This window comes from Mya arenaria, chromosome 10 (genome assembly GCF_026914265.1).
Source record: "Mya arenaria isolate MELC-2E11 chromosome 10, ASM2691426v1".
Classification (NCBI taxonomy): Eukaryota; Metazoa; Mollusca; class Bivalvia; order Myida; family Myidae; genus Mya; species Mya arenaria.
In genome coordinates this window covers 21,837,092-21,858,903 of record NC_069131.1, presented here as the reverse complement: position 1 = coordinate 21,858,903, position 21,812 = coordinate 21,837,092, and the positions used below count along the sequence as shown (strand labels likewise).

Genomic DNA, 21,812 nt, shown 5'->3' with positions numbered 1-21,812 from the left:
ATTCAAACATGGTAAGACTAGCTACAAGCTACTGTCCGACAAAACATGATTATCTAGGTACAAGCCTTGTATACAAATCATATGTAATTACAACTGAATTTGCACAATGTGTAAGGGTGTATGTAATTTCGACCATGTAATTTATGCACAAACTTTCGGTCACATAAAAGTGAACGTATACATGTAGGACACATTAAATATATTCTCTTCGTACAACAATAGAAATTAATAGTTGTCTTCTAAATTAGCATTATGTTTACTAGAAAGGCGGCATTATTATTTAATTTAACGTAATAAAATGTTTTTGAGAGCAACGACACAGCGCCAAGAAAACGGGAAATATTAATTATGCCGACAGCGTCCGTTTTAGTCGATAATTGTTCAAATGAAAATGGCGACCTCCGTTTGACATCTGTCAACCACAAATCTTTGCTGGTTTTTCAGCGAAACGTATGTTTATTTATACGTTGATAATTTCCATATTTAATTAATTGTTTCTCAGAATGTTTGCGCTTGTTATTCTGAATGTATTCAGTGTAAGCGATATATTTCTTGACACTAAATAGCATTGTTTCGGAATGGAAAATTTCGGACAAAAGTATTGTTTTTTTATGACATATTGTAAAACCAAGGCATTTATGTTAATTGTATTCATTATATTTGTAGATAAACAATATTTTAACATTAAAATCTCACAAGCTTATACCATAACAACTGAAACATCAAGAATTAACTGGCAGCCTTGATGTTCCAGTTGATTGAATTAACACATTAATGCACCAGTCAATTGTAACCATGGCCCCCAGGTCCGGGGAATAGTGGGGACTTTGACTTTCGGTCCAGCTGAACCCGGGTAAAATTCCCGTCCTGCGGGGACAAACTGCTGGTAAAATCCTAGCTAAATGTCCTCGACCCTCGTATACTAGGTAAGGCCCACTCCCCGCTATTTCCGTGCGAAAAACAAAACCATCGCATTCACTTGGCACTGCGGGGCCACCTGGAAGCTAAAAACACAGCATATTTCCTTAGCTACCCCAGTATTCCCTGGACCTGGTGGGGGTGGCGCTTGATTACAATTGACTGGTGCATAACAAGTTTTAAGGTCAATCGGTAAAACACCGATGGCCTTATTACCATTTGTGGGGAAGACACCTAGAACTACTTGTGGGAGAAAAATATGTTTCACACAGTACCTTTTCAAACATTTTGGGAACAAACAGTAAAATATCAATAAACCAACCACTCCGAAACATCATTTAATGAATTTTGAGATTTTCTTTTTTTTTAAATTAAAGGAAAATATGTACTAGTGTGGCCTTTTCATTTTTAAATATATAATATTTTTTTTATCTTTCAGGTTGACAACATGATCGATTTGTGACAAATCATGTTACCTGAGTTTTAACTTTCAATGCAAGCATACACATGTAAATACCTCATTGACCTAACATGAACAATCAGAGTAGCAATGCTGGTCTGCCTCCTGAAATGCCAACTGTGAAAAGCAATGCTGCGGAGGAAGCTTATGTTGCCGAGTTACTCAGACACTGGCAAAAGCCGGAGTATGTTTGTGGTTGGGGGGCAGCATTTGTGAACATAAGTCTGACCTTCCCAATCAACAAAATAATGTTTCGTCAGCAGCTTCATGGTGTAAAGACATTAAAAGCCATTCAACAGCTACGGAAAGAGGGGTTGACTCATATATACAGAGGCTTGCTTCCACCTTTGTTGCAGAAAACGACATCAATGTCACTCATGTTTGGGTTGTATTATGATTTCCAACGCCAGATTTATCACAATAGTCCATCCACTCCAGCGTTTGTTGTGAAACCTTCTGCGGCTATGTTAGCTGGCACAGTGGAAGCACTGCTGTCTCCCTTTGAACGCGTGCAAGTGCTAATGCAAGACAGATCCTACCATGCTCAATACAACAATACTGTCCATGCTTTTAAGGATATTTACCTCACGTATGGAGTGAAAGAGTTCTACAGAGGGCTTTCACCTATTTTATTAAGAAATGGTCCAAGCAATGTGTTATTCTTCCTAGGAAGAGATTATTTGTTAGAAACCTATGCAGGAATAGAGTCCACTGGTGAACGAGTTGTTCTTGACTTTGTGAGCGGAGCTTTTCTCGGGGCATTTATAAGCACTGTATTCTACCCGGTCAATGTTGTTAAAGTTCACATGCAAAGTCAAGTGGGTGGAGAATTCAAGCACATGCTGCCGACATTTTACACAATATTGAAGGAGAGAAATTACAGCTTAAAAAAGTTGTTTAGAGGCGTACACATAAATTACACAAGGGCTGTATTGTCTTGGGGAATCGCTAATGCTACCTATGAGTTATTAAAGAAAAATGTGTTCCTTAGCGTTAGTGCTGATGATTACTAGTTTGTGATATTATTTAGATATATGGCAGACCATTTGGGTCAAAAGTCACTTAAAGCTGACAGTAGCACCGAATTAGAGGCACATTTAAAATCGTTACTTTCTATTTTAATATAGGAGAAAAAAAGTAATCAAATATGCCAATAATTCACAATTTCGGATTAAAAATTGTTTTAATTTTTCTGGGGGGAGTAACAGGAAACCTCACTACAAATACCTTAATTTTGGTTCTGGGGGAGGGGCGCAAGTCAAAAGTTTATGCCCCTAAGTTAAGCCCCCTCTTATGTCAAATCATGGATTAGCTTCTGGAGGTGCACCTCTATTTCATAAATAGAGATGAACTTCTATATTTACACCTATACATGTATCTCTTAATAAAGAGGTGCATCTGTAAATGAGATAGACTCTAGCGGGAAGCCCTCAATATAGAGGTTTTTCTCTAAAGATAGAGTTGCACATCTATTTTATACAAGGTGACCCTGACCCAAATGGTACATAATATAGATAAAAGTACATACATATAAGGTCTTGGTAATACATGTATATACCGAATACTCAGGTTTCCCATTAGTCGCTTTTTAACTCAAGTTATTTATTTTTCTGTTAACATTTGTAATTTGACGGGTTTTAATCAGAATTTTTTAGAGTCCTGATTATTCATGTATTCTTATACCAACTCATTGAGCTGTTGATAAGTTGGGGTTCGAAAAAGAGTCTTTTTCATTTTCTATTACAGGATAATTATGAATGCTTACCATGTTATCATCAACAAATAGATTTTACATTGAGTTCAGATATTTTCTTCTAACATGACATTAGTGATTAGGTTGTCTGTCAGTTAATTAATTTCACTGTTGTGACTATTTGCAAATACCAAGGTTTAAACTTTGATATTTGATACTTTGATTTGATACATTTCTAGCCAATGAAATAGCCTAAAAATGTGCCAAGTTTAACTACTTGCATACATGATGATATAAAGGCCTATTGGTTCCCCTGGTGACCTGCTGAAAACTGGTTATAATAATTTAAGACAGACGACTCATTTTAGTTATACCTTTTTTTCTGAAAAAAAACAACAACAAACTAACAAACTTTTAACAATGCTACATGGGCTGAATTAAATGCATCTATTTCAAAATATTTAATGTAACCAGTTTGTTTTTAGATATTTTTTTCTTGTACATTTCTTTTTGAAATTTCTAAGTGTCTATTTGTTATTGTTGAATATTAATTATTCTAAGCAATTTTAGTTAATCCATCCATTACTACTAATAAAAAGTGCTAATGTTAAAAGTTTTATTTTAAAGTTATAAAATGTTAAGTTTGAATATATTATAAGTTTTCATTCAGACCTTTGTTTTATAGACATTATGATATTTAAGAAACAAATTAAAATAAAATTGCTGTATAATCATAGTTAAATGTTGTTTTATGCACCAGTCAATTGTAACCACGGCCCCGCCAGGTTCGGGGGTAAACCGGGGATAGCCGAGGAAATGGGCCGTGTTTTAACCTTCCAGGTGGCCTCGCAGTGCCGGGTGAATGCGGTGGTTTTGTCTTCACACCAAATATAGCGGGAAATTGGTCTTATCTAGGGTCTCTGGGGTGCGGGTGCATTTGGCGGGGTTTTAACAAGCTGTTCGCCTTGCAGGGCGGAGATTTTGCCCTGGCTTGGCTGGACTGAAAGTCAAAGTCCCCGCTATTCCGCGGACCTGGGGGACTGTGGTTACAATTGATTGGTGCATTATTACCTCCTTTTTACATTCATCTTATCATAATAGTATCGTCATTTTGTTGCTATTCAAAAATGTTATGCATGTAAAATCATCAAAGAATTCATCAATATTAAACAAATATATATATAATCTTGATATTAATATGTAAAATGCAATAACACATCTTTGCAGGCTGGTTAACCGTAATAAAACCAGTGTTATTTGTCGTGATAAATCTGCTGTGTTTTCTATCTTATACAAACCAGAAATAAAAAGTAGCATGTTCATTGTTCAGCTTTAAGTTATGATAAATCTGTTGTAATGAACGTACTACATTATGACTTTTTTGTTTTTATTTGGTTTTAGTAGTTAAATTATAGCAGGGAAACCCAAACCATGTCCGTGGTTGTATGTACATGTATAATTTGGTCCGAATGCGATATAGATGTACATGTATTGTGAAAAGGTAAATATTGCATGAACTTGCATGAATGAATTGTGTCTATTGTGTAAACAATTTAGGGTCTATTGTTCAGAATTTTGTGGGAGTTATCAACGTTGTTAGCGACATCATTTGAATGCCAAATAGTGTATGCAATCTGAACACTTGGCTGATCTCCGCTGAGTCTTCGATGTATGCTGGTGCATTTGTTAAAGTAGTTAGTAAAATTAAAATGACGGCGACGCCAACAAAGTTGGTGTCTGCATGTATTTTATGTTTTGTGTAAGACAGCCCCCCCCCCCAAACAAACTGGCATTCTCAGAGTCAAGTGTATTCTCTAATTGATGTCTTGGTTTCGATTTGAAATTACTACGCGATCTACTTGCAGCGTAGATAAATGTAAAGAATTCTGACATTGTTAACTGTCCATATTCATCTGAGGTTGTTTCGAAGAAAAATTGGCCAAGGTACTCCGATTGATAGTGTATGGAGTGCTGGTATATTTAAAAATAAACAGCAGCTGACAAAGTTGTCTCTAAAATAAAGACGTACTGCTGATCACAAACCTCATGAGTAGTAAAAGTTTGAAAGTTAACAACCATGATGTTAACAAAATTGTTAACTTAACAAAGTGCTGAACAATTGTCCAATGGGTTTAAATGCCTTCCATAAAACCATACATTCACCTTTATGTCATATATTGTGATACTCAATACAATCATGTTTATGATAATATTATCAGTTTTAAATGATTCAGAAATTAGGATTGTGAATTGAGTTGTATACGTTATATCTAATCAAGTTATTACTGAACTATTTAATACATGAAATTAAACTTTACTTGATTTTTGTTAGATAATTAATGTTATTGTTTTAATAAATGAAATGGCTTTTCACTAAGGTAATTGTTTTCAGTATATGCTTTTCCCGTGTTTTATTGATTCATTAGTGAAATATAAATGATATTTATAACTGTTTGAAATAGTAAATGTATCAATTTGATATATTTTTCATTTTTCTTAAAACCAGCGTCAGCACTCACAGGGCTAAGACACAATTTCATCATAGTTATTTCCGAAAAGTCATAATAAAAACATTAGTATTCTAGTATCATGCGTTCTTTTCAAACTATCGCCATTTGCTATGTTCACCACCTAGGCAAACAATAATCATTTGCGTAAATTTACTTCCGCACCCTGCGCTGTGCATGGGTAGAACCATTGTTTTAGCTCAATATTCGTCTTTCACACTCGTGTCCGCTCTGTTGGTCCTTCACCATTGAAGGATTATCATGGGAATCGAATCAAATGTTCCTCAAATCGAAACAATGTGAAGAAACCACCTTCCAGGTATTCTGATTAATGGTCACGGTCATAGTTCAAGGTCAATTGTTCAAGCCGTTCACTTCGTGTCTGCTTAGTATCTCCTAAACGCTCAGATTGATTTTCTTCAAACGCTAACTCGGCTTTAACGTCCACTTCTTTGAGTTGAGAAGAACCCACGTAATAAGCGCCGACTCAAGGTCAAAGTCACAGTTTTAGGTCAAAGTTCGAGTCAAAGGTTTCATGTCTGTTCTGTATCTGCTTAAGTCCTTAAATTATTTTCCTGAGCCATTGGTAAAATGTAAACCATATTTACACGACATGCAGAACCCATACTCCAGGCGCTCTAGCTTAAGGCCAAGGTCACAGATATCAATGTCAAAGGTTGGCACCATATATTTTATGTCGGCTTTATTTCTCCTAAACCCCATCGGTAAAAGTTTCACCTCATCGGGACAACGTGCATAACCCATATACTAAGCATGTCAGCTCAAGGCCACACTTTGATATGAAAGGTTCTAACCATAACGTGTGTGTATTATTTCTTGTTTGCCCCCTATCTCTTACACGTATTGAAGGATTTTTAAGAAACCACCTCATCGAGACGAAGTGCCAGACATGCCGGTTCAAGGTCACAATTCAATACCAAAGGTACGAGCCATAGATTTCGAGTACGCTGGGTATCTCTTAGTCCACTTGAAATCGGAGGCAAATATTCAGTATAACTGCAAAACATGCATTCGAAACAAAGTCCACTAAGTTTCAGCATCAACGTTCAATGTTTCGGAACAGGAAGAGATAATTTATTACATAAACTGAAGTCAGACTGCTAACACTGTGAGAATATGACTACTAAGAGGATAGGGTAATTCAGCGCATCATGAATAAGAATAACTGAAATTGTCTGGCCATTACACTATCACATAGTATGTTTTGAATTCTGTTTATGTTACAATTCTTCAATGATTTTCATAACACTAATATCTTGTATTCAACTCATCGGCGCATCAACCAAAATGAACTCCATATTTTATAGAGTAAAACTTCGTGGAACAGAATAAGACTAGTAATATCTATCGTCTGTTTCCGGTCCGGATAGAAAGTCCGACCCGAAGGCATGCCCGTAAGCCATTTACGGTGCTTGTTTTGCTTGTTTACTGACGTCATTACGCGTAGTAATTTTAGATCACAGTTGACGTCAAATAGTTCATTAAAAAATTCATTTCTAATTAAAAGTTTGCATAGTATTTTTTAATTGCGCTTTAATGAAATGACATAATTTACTATTTTTAGCAAACAACGAACGTTACAGCCCATGAAATTGAAGATAGACAACCATTAAGTACTAGGCTTAATCATTAAGAATTTCAACTTTCGCGGGTGTTAAAAGGTCTCTGCCTGCTCCAACTCATCCGATACACAATCCCTGCATCAGACTTTGCGTTGACAATGTGTCAGCCAATGAGGTTGTATTCTAAGTCAGTTAGATGACCTGAATTACGCTCACCTCGCCCATTCTTAAACATTAAGATTTGAATTCATGCTAGAACATTGACCATAGCATAGAAGAAATGCGAATTGGCGCGTTGTTTCTCTTGACTCATCTGGCATGCCAGATGGGATTTTCCAGCATTAGCCCGGCAGATTAGTGAAAAAAACGTTCACATTGTGGAACAAGCACCAAAATTGACATGGAGACTCTTTTGGGTCTACGTATTTGGAAAATTCCGTTAGCCACGAAAAATTCAAAATGGCCGCTATTTTTTCAAGATGGCCGCCATTCTAGGTAATGGCTACATACAGTTAGTCATTGTTACATTATGTTGTTGTTTCTGCGTGTGAACATACAAAATTAACGGTTACTTTACTTTAATATTAGACACAATTACCCCAATAGGTTAAGTCACCGGTGATTATTGTAGTTTTTTACGGGGTTTTTCCGAATGCTACACTCAATTTGATCAATATTTGCTGAACTTCACCGTCAAACGATACCATTTTTCCTACATTTGGAACTCCTTGGCCATTTTTGTCGAAAACAACCTCGGATGTATTTGGACGGTTTACATACTCAAAAAGAGGTACGTTTAAGTCCGCTGCAAGTAGATCGCTTGGTAATTTAATATAGCAGTTAAACTCTTAAGACTTAACTCTTGGGAATCTTAATTATGTTTGCAATAACATACTTCACTGACAATCACTTTAAACTTAGATCAATAAATACAATTCTACAACACTACATTTCAGTAATGATATAATTAAAAAAATACGAACTACTTCAACTGATGTACTGACACACATCCGAGGTTGTTTTCGATAAAAATGGCCGAGGAGCTCCGAATGTTTTTCATAAAGACAAACGCAGATGGGATTCAAACCCCTTTATCCTGATGATGCAAATTAATTCTGATGACTTCCAAACTTTCATGAAATCTTTCAATAAATATATCGAGCTACTAAACGTTACAATGAAAACGTTTCGTACTTGAAATTACATGTGTCTACGAACAATTTGGTCACACGTCGTAAAATATTCATTTTTTATTGAAGGGAAAGGGAAATACTCTGAAACGAAATATGAAAACGTCATGATTATTGTTTTTTGGAGAATGAGCGTGCTTATTCGCCTTAATATCAATTCTAAAATGCTAAAATGGACTCGCCAATATTCTTTGCATAATGCACTTGTTTCTTTGACGAAATACTAAAAGCTGAAACCCTACAGCTAATGTTTTTTGCTGAAATATCGTATTAAAAAACCACAATTTTCATTAGCGTTACAGGTAAAATAATTTCAGCTTTGTTATTACGTGATTGGCTGAATGACGTCATTACGTGGTGTTATCAGTGTATTGTTAGAAGGTCAAAATATCCAACACTGTTGTACAAGTTCTGGTGGGCAAGAGGTGGTGGTGTCATTTTTTAAATTATTTTTACTTCACCGGCTTCGCTTCGCACCACACTTACACCAAATACCTTTTTATACTAAAATTGTAATTTTCTGTTATTTTGATACAATAGTGATAAAACAAGTGATTTTTGACGCATAACCTGTGAAACAAATAGGTATCAAAACATGATCGAGTACCTTTAAAGTTTTTTTCGGTAATCTCTATATACATCGGTTGTTTATTACCATGTTCTGTGCATGTGATATATGAAGCAAATCTTAAGACATCACAAGATATCAGCATGACTGATGTGATGTAACACGGTAGAGAAGGTTCTTAAAACTAGGTTATATGGTGTGGCTATATAAAAATGTTAATTAGTTGAATAAACCTGACGCGCTTGAATGAGAAGGTGTTTTTACATTCAATCTTTAAATCGCGAGGTTGTCATTATTATCAGATACTTCAATTTCTATTTCTGTACGTTTAATGTTTGAACTGTGTATGAACATTGTACATGTTATTAAATTCGGATAGGTCTTTTCTTGCCAATATGCTTGATTTTAATTCCTTGTGTGCTATTGTTATAACTATTCTGGGACTTATATTCTCCTATTGGTACATACAACAAAAATGGATTTTCTCAGACCGGAAGTATCCAGACGGACCCTGGGGATTACCAGTGGTTGGGCACCTTCCGTTGCTAGGGAAATTCCCCCCTAAACAGTTCATGGCGTGGCGTAATACATACGGCGACGTTTACAGGATACGTTTGGGAAGCTGGCCAGCAATCGTTGTTAATGGCTACGCTGCCGTGAAAGAAGCGACGCTAACGGCCGGTGATGCGTTTTCCGGCCGCTCCGATTTTGTTTCCGCACAGGTGCTCCGTAGTCGGACAGGAGACGAGGATTTCGCGTTTGGAACTTTCTCTCCTGCCTATGTTCAGCAACGGAAAGTATTAGCGCAAGCCTTGAGAATGTTTACAAATACAAGACAATCGTTCGTAGAAGAAATTGTTGATATTGCGGTCAAGAACTTAGTGGAGACTCTTGTAACAAAGTTTTCAAAAACAGCTGGTTCCCTTGAAGGTGATGTACAATTTGCAGTGGCAAGTATAATATAGCAGATACTGTATGGGAAGTCGAAACAAGTAGATAAAGACAAACACGTCAGGGTCATTGCAAACGGGATAGAGGAGATTAATCGTTTAACCGGAAGCGGAAGCCCAATTGACGTCATGCCTTGGCTGGGATTTGTTATGCCAGGTAAACTTGAAACGCTGCGGAACCTTCAATGCGAATCAGACAAAATTATGTTATCAGAAGTAGAAGAGCACTACAAAACGTTTGATAAGGACAATACACGCGATATAACCGATGCTATTCTGAATGCCGCCGAGCAACTGAAACAAGACGATGAAGGCGGGTATGAGCTTACAAAAATGCGATTAATCATGTCCTTGTTTGACCTTCAGAGTGCTGGATTTGACACCACGCATAAGACGATACTCTGGCTTGTGTTGTACATGGCGGCATACCCGGCCGTTCAGGGCCGTGTCCAAGAGGAAATTGATAGCGTCGTAGGGCAGAACCGGCCGCCAGCGATCTCGGATAAGCCTCGTCTTGTATACACGGAAGCAGTCATTCAGGAAGTCATGCGCATTGTTACGATGGCCCCGGTGTCATTGCCGCACTACGCGATAAAGGACTCCGAGCTATGTGGCTTCCACGTTGACAAAGACACCGTTGTCATCCTTAATTTGTTCTCCGTTTCTCACGAAGCAAAGATCTGGGGGGGGGGGATCCTGACAACTTCCGACCCGAGCGCTTTTTGACTGAGAGCGGGGAAATCAACACCTCGTTGCTCGGTCACTCACTTCCGATTGGCCTCGGACGGAGGCGATGTGTTGGTGAACAGCTAGCCAACATTAACCTCTTCATTTTATTTTCATTTCTCATGCAGCAGTGTCGCTTTACAGTGTCTGGTAGCGTGGACCTTACCCCGATACCGGGACTGGTTTAAACCCCGGCTAATTGCAATATCATTGTGCAGAATAGGAATTAAATTCAATCACGATTGATTGAATTCGTAATACAGTCAAAACCTGTTGGCTCGATATTGCTTGGCTCGATATTCTCGCTAGCTCGAACTGGATACCGACTGTACTGCAACACACTGGTGCTGATATATTTTGTAAGCCGACAAACATGCATCTATACTTAGATTGTTAATTTTCTAACCCCATGTGCATATAAACGGAGTTTCTCACATCCACGAATTATATCGAATATATATATATCAGTCTATCGTTGAACATAGTGGTAAATATATATGTTGCTTTATTCATGTGTGAGATATTATGTTGTTAATATTTATACAAAATAGTGTTTCATTGAATATGTAATGGTCTTAAAATGTCTAGGATGGGTTTTATTCATTTTTATGTAGTTAAACAGATGACAATATTTGCAAGTTAATTAAGGTAAGTCATCCATCATGCAGGTGTGTACAGTAACGAGATTATTTGTCTGTTTAATTTACATTGATAATACATTCTGTTATTTTTGCATGTATTGCATATTTAAATACGATATGATACTTTAATGATATGATATATTAAAGGGAGCTAATAAAGAATACTACGAATATATTACAATTGTATTTATCTGTTTCTTGAATAATACAATGACCTTATAAAAATGAATCTGTGAAAAAAGTAAAAACTTCACGTTTTGTATGTTTAAAATTAAGTTACTATATAAACTCAGAAGCTGAATTATATGTCGTCCAACTAAGATGTCGCTTGACATTTGAAGTTACTATATAAACTCAGAAGCTGAATTATATGTCGTCCCAGCTGAGATATCGGTTGACATTTGAAGCTACTATATAAACTCAGAAGCTGAATTATATGTCGTCCAACTAAGATGTCGGTTGACATTTGAAGCTACTATATAAACTCAAAAGCTGAAACATCTGTCGTCCCAGCTGAGATGTTGGTTGGCAGTTGAGGTAACTAGTTACTATATCATTCCAGAAGCTAAAACATCTGTCGTCTTAGCTGAGTTGTCAGTTGACTTTTGAAGTTCTTTTATAAAAACAGACGCTGAACCATCTGTCGTACCAGTCGAGATATTGGTTGGCAATTGAAGTGACTAATTACTATATAAACTGAAAATCTCAAGCATCAGTCGCCCAGCTAAGTCTCGGTTTCAAATTGACTTTCTTATATAAACTCAGAAGCCGAAACCACTGTCGTCCTACCTGAGTGTCGGTTGACATTTGAAGTAACTAGATAATCTAAGAAGCAGAAACACCTGCCGTCCTTTTTGAGATGTCGGTTGAGATTCTAAGTTCCTATATAATCTCGAGCTGACACATCAACGTAATTTGGTTTTGCCGCTCAAGAAAGATTTGGGCATGTCCAGCATTTACTTAACATTGCACAAATATTAACAATATGCCAGGCATATGTATGTAAGTCAAGGTCACACTCAATGGCATTTGGTCGACTTCTCTTTTATTTAAGATTGTCGGCCCTTGGCCATACATCGGGGGATTTAAAACAACAACTTACGTTTGTGAGTTCGTTCGTCCAAAAATTCGTTTGAACGATTTTAGCTTGCTAGGCTTTAAATTATCCATGCATGTGGGTAGTTTCAATATTCTTGAGAGATGAGTGCATATTAGGTGCAAAACGCTGTGTGTAACAGGTGCAAAACGCTGTGTGTAACAGGTGTAAAACGCTGTGTGTAACAGGTGAAAAACGCTGTGTGTAACAGGTGTAAAACGCTACGCTGTGTGTAACAGGTGCAAAACGCTGTGTAAAACAGGTGCAAAACGCTGTGTGAAACAGGTGTAAAACGCTGTGTGTAACAGGTGCAAAACGCTGTGTGTAACAGGTGCAAAACGCTGGAGATCAACAGTCGAGATCTCACCCATGTGCAAAGAGGGAGTTTACTATTATTTCAATGTCATAATGAGTTGCGAAACATGATTATAACCTGAAACTGAAGTTTTATTTGGATCAATTGTGCGCTTCTGCAATCTTTAGTTGCAAGATGACATTGTATGACTTACTCCTACACGCATTATACGATAATATTTCTATGCACGAAAACACATGTTACAATAAAAATATCAATGCAAGGTTTAACACATAATTGAAACCGACATTGTAAAATGCAAATAATTTGACCACGAGTTTTGACAACACAAAAAACGGCCCTCTCCCATATTTGCATGTTGTTAAGGGTTAAAAAATACTTTGTCGGTAGCAGGCTCTCAATGGTACTGATGAACGGTTGATTGATAAAGCCAGCGAAGTATAACACGGACACATTTTGCATTCAAAATATTATGTCAACCAAGAGTTATGCATATATCAATAGTTTGCATTGATGGAACTGAAAGAGACTCGTTCATGTTTTGGCACTAACAATGATTGTCCCGGAAATGCATCTGATAACACATATCTTATAATTATTTTAAAAAATGTTATAGAAATTGCCAAAAAACCAAGTATAGAAACTGGTTTTATTGGGAAGTGAACCCATGACGATAATCTCACGAAAACAACAACAAACGAACATATTATCAACTATCCCTTGGACACTCATTCCAAGCTGAGGGATATTAAAACCTTTATTAAAAGCATTGGTTGCATCACGTGATAATGGAAATCAACCAATCAGGCTATAGCCTTTTGTTGAATCGCGCAAGTAACGCTTTTTAAAACTGTGGACTTCGTAGACCTTTTTAGAGCATAAATTAACATTTGTTGAAGGTGTTCCATCCATCAGTCATAAGTTTTAACACTCTTATGATTTGCCACATTTTTTCGTAGTAAAACAAGTGTATTTTACAAACCATGAACGAGTCCCTGAAGAATAACACTTAGAAATGGTTGAACGTTGATAGTATGCATGTGTCACATAACATTTTGTTTTGTAGCCATAACATGTGTGTATTATTTCGTGTCCGCTCACTTTCTCTAACACGTCTTGAAGAAACCACGTCATCGAGACGAAGTTCAGACCCAGACATGCCGGCGCAATGTCACAATTCAAGGACAAAGGTAAGAGCTATGGCCCCAATTTCTCGAAGCTTCTTAAGTCCCTTATAAGAGGATTAAGCTAAGCTCACTATTTTTGTCTTTCAATAATTTGCGTAATATTTACTTATTTATGAGTTTTTATGCTTTAGATAGGAATTATCATTATGATAATCCCAATAAACTGTTTTTCATTAATCAAAACCCGACTAAGGTATGTACATTGCCTAATTGAAATAAGCTACTTAAGCATGTTAAGCTTAAGAAGTTTCGAGAAATTGGGGCCAGGATTCCAAGTACGCTACGTATCTCTTAGTCAACTTGAAAGATTTTCGTGAAGTTTGTGGCAAATATTCACTTTAGGCTCGAAACATGTATTCGAGACGAAGCCCACTAAGTTTCAGCGCCAAAGTTCAATGTTGCGGACCAGAAAGAGATAATCTAATACTCTACCAAGGCGGATATCTAACAACTGTGAGAATATCTTGACTACTAAGAGGATAATGGAAATTCAGAACACCATGAATCAGAATAACTTATCTTGTCAGTCTGTTTCACTATCATACTTAGAATACAACCTATATTTACAGCCGATTAAATAACAGATAGGTAACCAATAAGTTCTAGGCTTAATCATTAAGAACTTTACCTTTCGCGATTGTTTAAAGGTCCACCACCTGCCACTCATCCGATACCCAATCCCGATGTCAGATTTTGCGTTGACAATGTGTCAGCAAATGAGGTTGTAATCTAAGTCAGTTAGATGACCTGAATTAATTCTTAAATATTAAGAAGGGCTCGTTCGCTACGCTCAATCATTAAGATTTTAATTCAGGTAATCTTACTATTAATTATACGCTGTGTTTATGTTGCAAGCCTTCAAATACTTTCATAACACTCGTATCCAATGTTCAACCCATCGACGCATCAACAAAAATCAACTCCATATCTTATAATGTAAAACTCTGTGGAACAAAATAAGACTTAAGTAATATATATGGTATGTTTCCGGTCCGGATAGACCGGTTAGCCGGTTACGAGGCTTGTTCGCTGACGTCATGATGCATAGTAATTTAAGATCACAGTTGGCGTCAAATAGTTCCTCTAAAAATCATTTCTAATTAATAGTCTTGCATAAAATTGTATGAAATATATTGAAATGACATAATTTACTTTTCATAAACTGTAGAATAAAAGATATAAGAATTGGCGCGTTGTTGCGCATAACTCGTCTTATATAGCAGGCGCCAGATTTTCCAGCATGACTAAATACACGGAAAATACCTATCAAATGTGGAAAAAAACATGGGGAGACATCCAAGAAAACGTTATGATTTTTGTTTATTGGAAAATGCACGTGCTTTTTCAAATTATAGTAAATTCTAAAATGCTATTAAAGGGCACTCTTTTTGAATGACGAAATAAAGTGTGGCAAATCATTAGAATTGTTAAAATAGTCACATTAGTTCAGCTGTGTTACGTGATTGGCTGATTGACATTATCACGTGGTGTTATCAATGTATTGTTAAAATGTCAAAATAGCCAACACTGTTGTACAAGTCCTGGTGGCCGAGTGGTGTTAGCGTCAGTTTTCTATTTTTTCTTGACTTCATCGTGGGTTCGCATCCCAATAAAACCAAAATACCTTTTTATATTACAATTGTATTTTTCTGCAATTTCGATTTCATAATGATAAAGCAAGTGGTTTTAGACGCATAACCTGTAAAAAAATTGGTCCCAAAACATAAGTGAGTACATTTAAAGCTGCACTTTCACAGATTGAATGTTTTGACAGTTTTTTTATTTTTTGTCTTGAAACGAGCCAATTTTTTGCGAATATGCAGCTATATAAGACTGCTGACAAAAATTAGAAGAATTTTGTATTTAAGTTGAAAACTTGATGTGTTATGCTTTTTTCTTAAACTGCTAGTGACGGTTTAAGCCTTAAAACATTAATTTTCGAACGAAAAATGAAAATCTGCGATCTGATATCTTGTCAGCAATTTTGTGACATTTGTTTGCAGATACATGTATTTACGCGAAAATTTGCTCTTTTCAAGACAAAAAAATAAAAAAAAGTTGTAAAAACGGTAAATCTGTGAGAGTGCAGCTTTAAAGTTCTATTTCGGTAACCTCTATATACATCGTTTATCAATTATCATGTTCTGTGCAGTACAGTCAAAAGCACATTTTAAAGACATCACAAAGATATCAGCACGATTGATGTGATGTATCACGGTAGATAAAGAGCTTACGGTTCTGAAAACTAGATTATGTGATGTGGCTGTATAATTATGTTTATCAGTTGAGTATACTTGACGCGCTTTAATGAGAAGATTTCTTTACATTCAGTGTTAAAATCGGGAGATTGTCATTATTATCAGTTACAGCTCACTACTTCAATTTCTATTTGGATGTACGTTTATTGTTTGAACCGTGTGTGAACATAATACGTGTTATTAAATTCGGATAGGTCTTTTCTTGCCAATATGCTTGATGTTAATTCCTTGTGTGTTATTGGAATAACTATTCTGGGATTTCTACTCTCATATTGTTACATGCAACAGAAATGGATTTTCTCAGACCGGAAGTATCCAGGCGGACCCTGGGGATTCCCCGTAGTCGGACACCTTCCGTTGCTAGGGAAATTCCCCCCTAAGCAGCTCATGGCGTGGCGTAATACATACGGCGACGTTTACAGGATACGTTTGGGAAGCTGGCCAGCAATCGTTGTTAATGGCTACGCTGCCGTGAAAGAAGCGACGCTAACGGCCGGTGATGCGTTTTCCGGCCGCCCCGATTTTGTTTCCGCACAGGTACTCCGTAGTCGGACAGGGGACGAGGATTTCGCGTTTGGAACTTTCTCTCCTGCCTATGTTCAGCAACGGAAACTATTAGCGCAGGCCTTGAGAATGTTTACAAATACAAGACAAATGTTTGTAGAAGAAATTGTTGATACTGCGGCCAAGAACTTAGTGAAGACTCTTGTCGCAAAATTTTCAAAAACAGCTGGTTCCCTTGAAGATGATGTACAATTTGCCGTGGCAAGTATTATGTATCAGATACTGTATGGAAAGTCGAAACAAGTAAATAAAGACAAACACGTCAGGGTCATTGCAAACGGGATAGAGGAGATTAATCGTTTTAGCGGAAGCGGAAGCCCAATTGACGTCATGCCCTGGCTGAGACATGTTATGCCAGGTAAACTTGAAACGCTGCGGAACCTTCAATGCGAATCAGACAAAATTATGTTATCAGAAGTAGAAGAGCACTACAAAACGTTTGATAAGGACAATGTACGCGATATAACCGATGCTATTCTGAATGCCGCCGAGCAACTGAAACAAGACGATGAAGGCGGGTATGAGCTGACAAAAATGCGATTGATCATGTCCTTGGTGGACCTTCAGGGTGCCGGATTTGACACTACACATAAGACGACACTCTGGCTTGTGTTGTACATGGCGGCATACCCTGCCGTCCAGAGCCGTGTCCAAGAGGAAATTGATAGCGTTGTAGGACAAGAACGGCCGCCAGCTCTCGCAGATAAGCCCCGCCTTGTATACACGGAAGCAGTCATTCAGGAAGTCATGCGCATTGTTACGATGCTTCCGGTGTCCTTGCCGCACTACGCGATACAAGACTCCAAGATATGTGGCTACCATGTTGACAAAGACACCGTTGTCATTCTTAATATGTTCTCCGTTTCCCATGAAGCAAAGGCCTGGGGAGATCCTGACAATTTCCGACCTGAGCGTTTTTTGACTGAAAGCGGGGAAATCAACACCGCATTACTCGGACACTCACTTCCGTTTGGCCTCGGACGGAGGCGATGTGTTGGTGAACAATTAGCCAACATCAACCTCTTCATTTTGTTTTCATCTCTCATGCAGCAGTGTCGCTTTACACTCTCAGGCACAGCGGACCTGACACCGATACCGGGACTGGTTTATACCCCGGAGAAATGCAATATCATGGTGCAGAATAGGAGTTAAATTCAATCACGTTTGATTGAATATGCAATACAGTCGAAACCCGTTGGCTCGATATCGCTTGACCCGATTTCATCGCTAGCTTGAAGTGGATGTCAAGGACGAATTTTGTTTTACATTTTATAAACGTTCCCTCTTGGCTTGATATTCGCTACGGTCTAAGTATTTTTGTCCAATCCTCGGGATATCGATCTGTATATTGGTCTGTAATTTAATATTGACACCACACTGGTGCTGATATATTTTGTAAACCGACAAACATGCAGATATGCTTTGATTGTTAATCTTCTAACCCCATGTGTATGTAAACGGAGTTTCTCATATCCACGTATTATATCGAATGATGAATGTGTGTAAATCAGTAAATCGTTGGGCATAGCGGCATATGTGGCTTTAATTATGTGGGAGGTATAAATATGATTTAAATAAAAAATGTTGTTTAAATTTATATAAGATAGTGTTTCATTAAAAATGTAATATTCTTCAAATGTCTTGGATGGGTTTTATTCATTTTCTATGTAGTTTAACAGATGACAATATTTGCTAGTTAATTGTGGCAAGCCATCCATAATTAGGATGCAAATGTGTCGAGATTATATCTATGTTTAATTTACATTGATTAACCATTATATCATTTTTACATGTATTACATATTTGGATAACACGATAATGACGCTGCTATAATGATATGATATATTCAAGAAGGAAATAAAAATATTTTACTACGAATATATAACAATTGTATTCATTTGTTCCTTGAGTAACACAAGGACGTTAAAAAAGGGTATCTGTGTAAAAAGTAAACACTTTTTTGTAAATTTAAAATGAAGTTACTATATTATCTGAGAAGCTGAAACATATGTCGTCCCAGCTGAGATGTCGGTTGACATTTGAAGTTACTATTTAAACTCAGAAGCTGAAACATCTGTCGTCCAGCTAGGATGTCGGTTGACACTTGAAGTTTCTATATAAACTGAGAAGCTGAAACACATGTCGTCCCAGCTAAGATGTCGGTTGACATTTGAAGTTATTATATAAACTCAGAAGCTGAAACATCTGTCGTCCCAGCTGAAATGTCGGTTGACATTTGAAGTTACTATATAAACTCAGAAGCTGAAACATATGTCGCCCAGCTAAGATGTCGGTTGACATTTGAAGTTACTATATAAACTGAGAAGCTGAAACATCTGTCGTCCAGCTAAGATGTCGGTTGACACTTGAAGTTACTATATAAACTGAGAAGCTGAAACATATGTCGTCCAGCTAGGATGTCGGTTGACATTTGAAGTTACTATATAAACTGAGAAGTTGAAACATCTGTCGTCCCAGCTGAGATGTCGGTTGACATTTGAAGTTACTATATAAACTGAGATGCTGATACATATGTCGTCCAGCTAGGATGTCGGTTGACATTTGAAGTGACTATATTAACTGAGAAGCTGAAACATCTGTCGACCCAGCTGAGATGTCCGTTGACATTTGAAGTTACTATATAAACTCAAAAGTTGAAACATCTGTAGACCAGCTAGGATGTCGGTTGACACTTGAAGTTATTATATAAACAGAGAAGCTGAAACATCTGTCGTCCCAGTTGAGATGTCGGTTGACACTTGAAGTTACTATATAAACTCAATAGCTGAAACATCTGTCGTCCAGCTAGGATGTCGGTTGACACTTGAAGTTACTATATAAACTCAGAAGCTGAAACATCTGTCGTCCAGCTAGGATGTCGGTTGACTCTTGAAGTTACTATATAAACTGAGAAGCTGAAACACCTGTCGTCCCGCTAAGATGTCGGTTGACACTTGAAATTACTATATAAACTGAGAAGCTGAAACATCTGTCGTCCAGCTAAGATGTCGGTTGACATTTAAAGTTACTATATAAACTGAGAAGCTGAAACATCTGTCGTCCCAGCTGAGATGTCGGTTGACTCTTGAAGTTACTATATAAACTGAGAAGCTGAAACATCTGTCGTCCAGCTAAGATGTCGGTTGATATTTGAAGTTACTATATAAACTCAGAAGCTGAAACATCTGTCGACCCAGCTGAGATGCCCGTTGACATTTGAAGTTACTATATAAACTCAAAAGTTGAAACATCTGTCGACCAGCTAAGATGTCGGTTGACACTTGAAGTTATTATATAAACTGAAAAGCTGAAACATCAGTCATCCAGCTAGGATGTCGGTTGACACTTGAAGTTACTAAATAAATTGAGAACCTGAAACATATGTCGTCCCAGCTAAGATGTCGGTTGACACTTGAAGTTACTATATAAACTCAATAGCTGAAACATCTGTCGTCCAGCTAAGATGTCGGTTGACACTTGAAGTTACTATATAAACTCAAAAGCTGAAACATCTGTCGTCCAGCTAAGATGTCGGTTGACATTTGAAGTTACTATATAAACTGAGAAGCTGAAACATATATCGTCCCAGCTGAGATGTCGGTTGACTCTTGAAGTTACTATATAAACTGAGAAGCTGAAACATCTGTCGTCCAGCTAAGATGTCGGTTGATATTTGAAGTTACTATATAAACTGAGAAGCTGAAACATCTGTCGTCCAGCTAAGATGTCGGTTGACACTTGAAGTTATTATATAAACTGAGAAGCTGAAACATCAGTCGTCCAGCTAGGATGTCGGTTGACACTTGAAGTTACTATATAAATTGAGAACCTGAAACATATGTCATCCAGCTAAGATGTCGGTTGACACTTGAAGTTACTATATAAACTCAATAGCTGAAACATCTGTCGTCCAGCTAAGATGTCGGTTGACACTTGAAGTTACTATATAAACTCAATAGCTGAAACATCTGTCGTCCAGCTAAGATGTCGGTTGACATTTGAAGTTACTATATAAACTGAGAAGCTGAAACATATATCGTCCCAGCTGAGATGTCGGTTGACTCTTGAAGTTACTATATAAACTGAGAAGCTGAAACATCTGTCGTCCCAGCTAAGATGTCGGTTGATATTTGAAGTTACGATATAAACTGAGAAGCTGAAACATCTGTCGTCCAGCTAAGATGTCGGTTGACACTTGAAGTTACTATATAAACAGAGAAGCTGAAACATATGTCGTCCAGCTAAGATGTCGGTTGACACATGAAGTTACTTTATAAGCTGAGAACCTGAAGCATCTGTCGTCCAGCTAAGATGTCGGTTGACACTTGAAGTTACTATATAAACTGAGAAGCTGAAACATCTGTCGTCCCAGCTAAGATGTCGGTTGACATTTGAAGCTACTATATAAACTCAAAAGTTGAAACATCTGTCGTCCCAGCTGAGATGTCGGTTGTGGTTTGAAGTTCCTATTTAAATTGAGTGTTCCAAGTAGATATGGAGCGCATTTTCTTTGTACATGTATACATATTTGGACTTCAAGTATATCATTAAACTATTGAAAATCGTTGTTTATTTTGATTGGGGCTGAGGTGGCTGAAGCGTTATGCAACATAAGTTAGTTTGATAATCTATTTTGAAGATATAGAATATCCACAAAATGGGAGAGCAGATAGGCAGAAAGTTATCCATTATATTTATACGTTCAAATGTATGTGGCTTTTTCATATTTCTGTTTCTATCAACGTTATTGGTTTTGCTTCTAAACGATGATTTGGGCATGTCCGGCATTCGCTTAACATGGCAAAATATTCATAGTATGCAAGGCCAATGTATGAAGTTCAAGGTCACACTCAATTGTCATTTGTCTAATAATCTTTTTTTTTGGCTTGGTGGTGCTGGGCCATCTATGCGGGAGGGGGGGGGGGGATGCAACTTATGTTTGTGCGTTCCTCCGTCCATAAGTTCGTCCGAACGATTTTGGCTTGTCCGGCTGTTTGTTTTCCATGCAATTGGATATTCTAAATATATTGTAGAAAAAGGGCGTGCTAAGTGCAAAAAAACTTTATCTAGATCTAAAGTCAAGTTCCCACCAAAGTTTCATTGTTACAACGTATGTGGTAATGTCAATTAACAAATCAGGCTACATGTATATAGT

At 37.3% G+C, this 21,812-nt stretch overlaps 2 protein-coding genes and 1 pseudogene across 2 annotated transcripts; all 3 read left to right on the top strand.

The window, feature by feature from the left end:
* The first annotated feature begins 379 nt into the window (after positions 1 to 379).
* LOC128205041 (mitochondrial nicotinamide adenine dinucleotide transporter SLC25A51-like) lies at positions 380 to 5,587 on the top strand. Its single transcript, XM_052906445.1, has 2 exons — positions 380 to 450; positions 1,358 to 5,587. Exon 2 carries the CDS (start codon positions 1,450 to 1,452, stop codon positions 2,389 to 2,391), a length of 942 nt encoding a protein of 313 aa, XP_052762405.1. The 5' UTR covers positions 380 to 450; positions 1,358 to 1,449; the 3' UTR covers positions 2,392 to 5,587.
* A 3,638-nt stretch (positions 5,588 to 9,225) lies between these two features.
* Positions 9,226 to 11,382, top strand: LOC128206717 (cytochrome P450 1A1-like; annotated as a pseudogene).
* A 4,837-nt stretch (positions 11,383 to 16,219) lies between these two features.
* LOC128206276 (cytochrome P450 1A1-like) lies at positions 16,220 to 18,502 on the top strand. Its single transcript, XM_052908644.1, has 2 exons — positions 16,220 to 16,230; positions 16,382 to 18,502. The coding sequence occupies exon 2, from the start codon at positions 16,481 to 16,483 to the stop codon at positions 17,807 to 17,809; it is 1,329 nt and encodes a 442-aa protein (XP_052764604.1). The 5' UTR covers positions 16,220 to 16,230; positions 16,382 to 16,480; the 3' UTR covers positions 17,810 to 18,502.
* Positions 18,503 to 21,812: the final 3,310 nt, after the last annotated feature.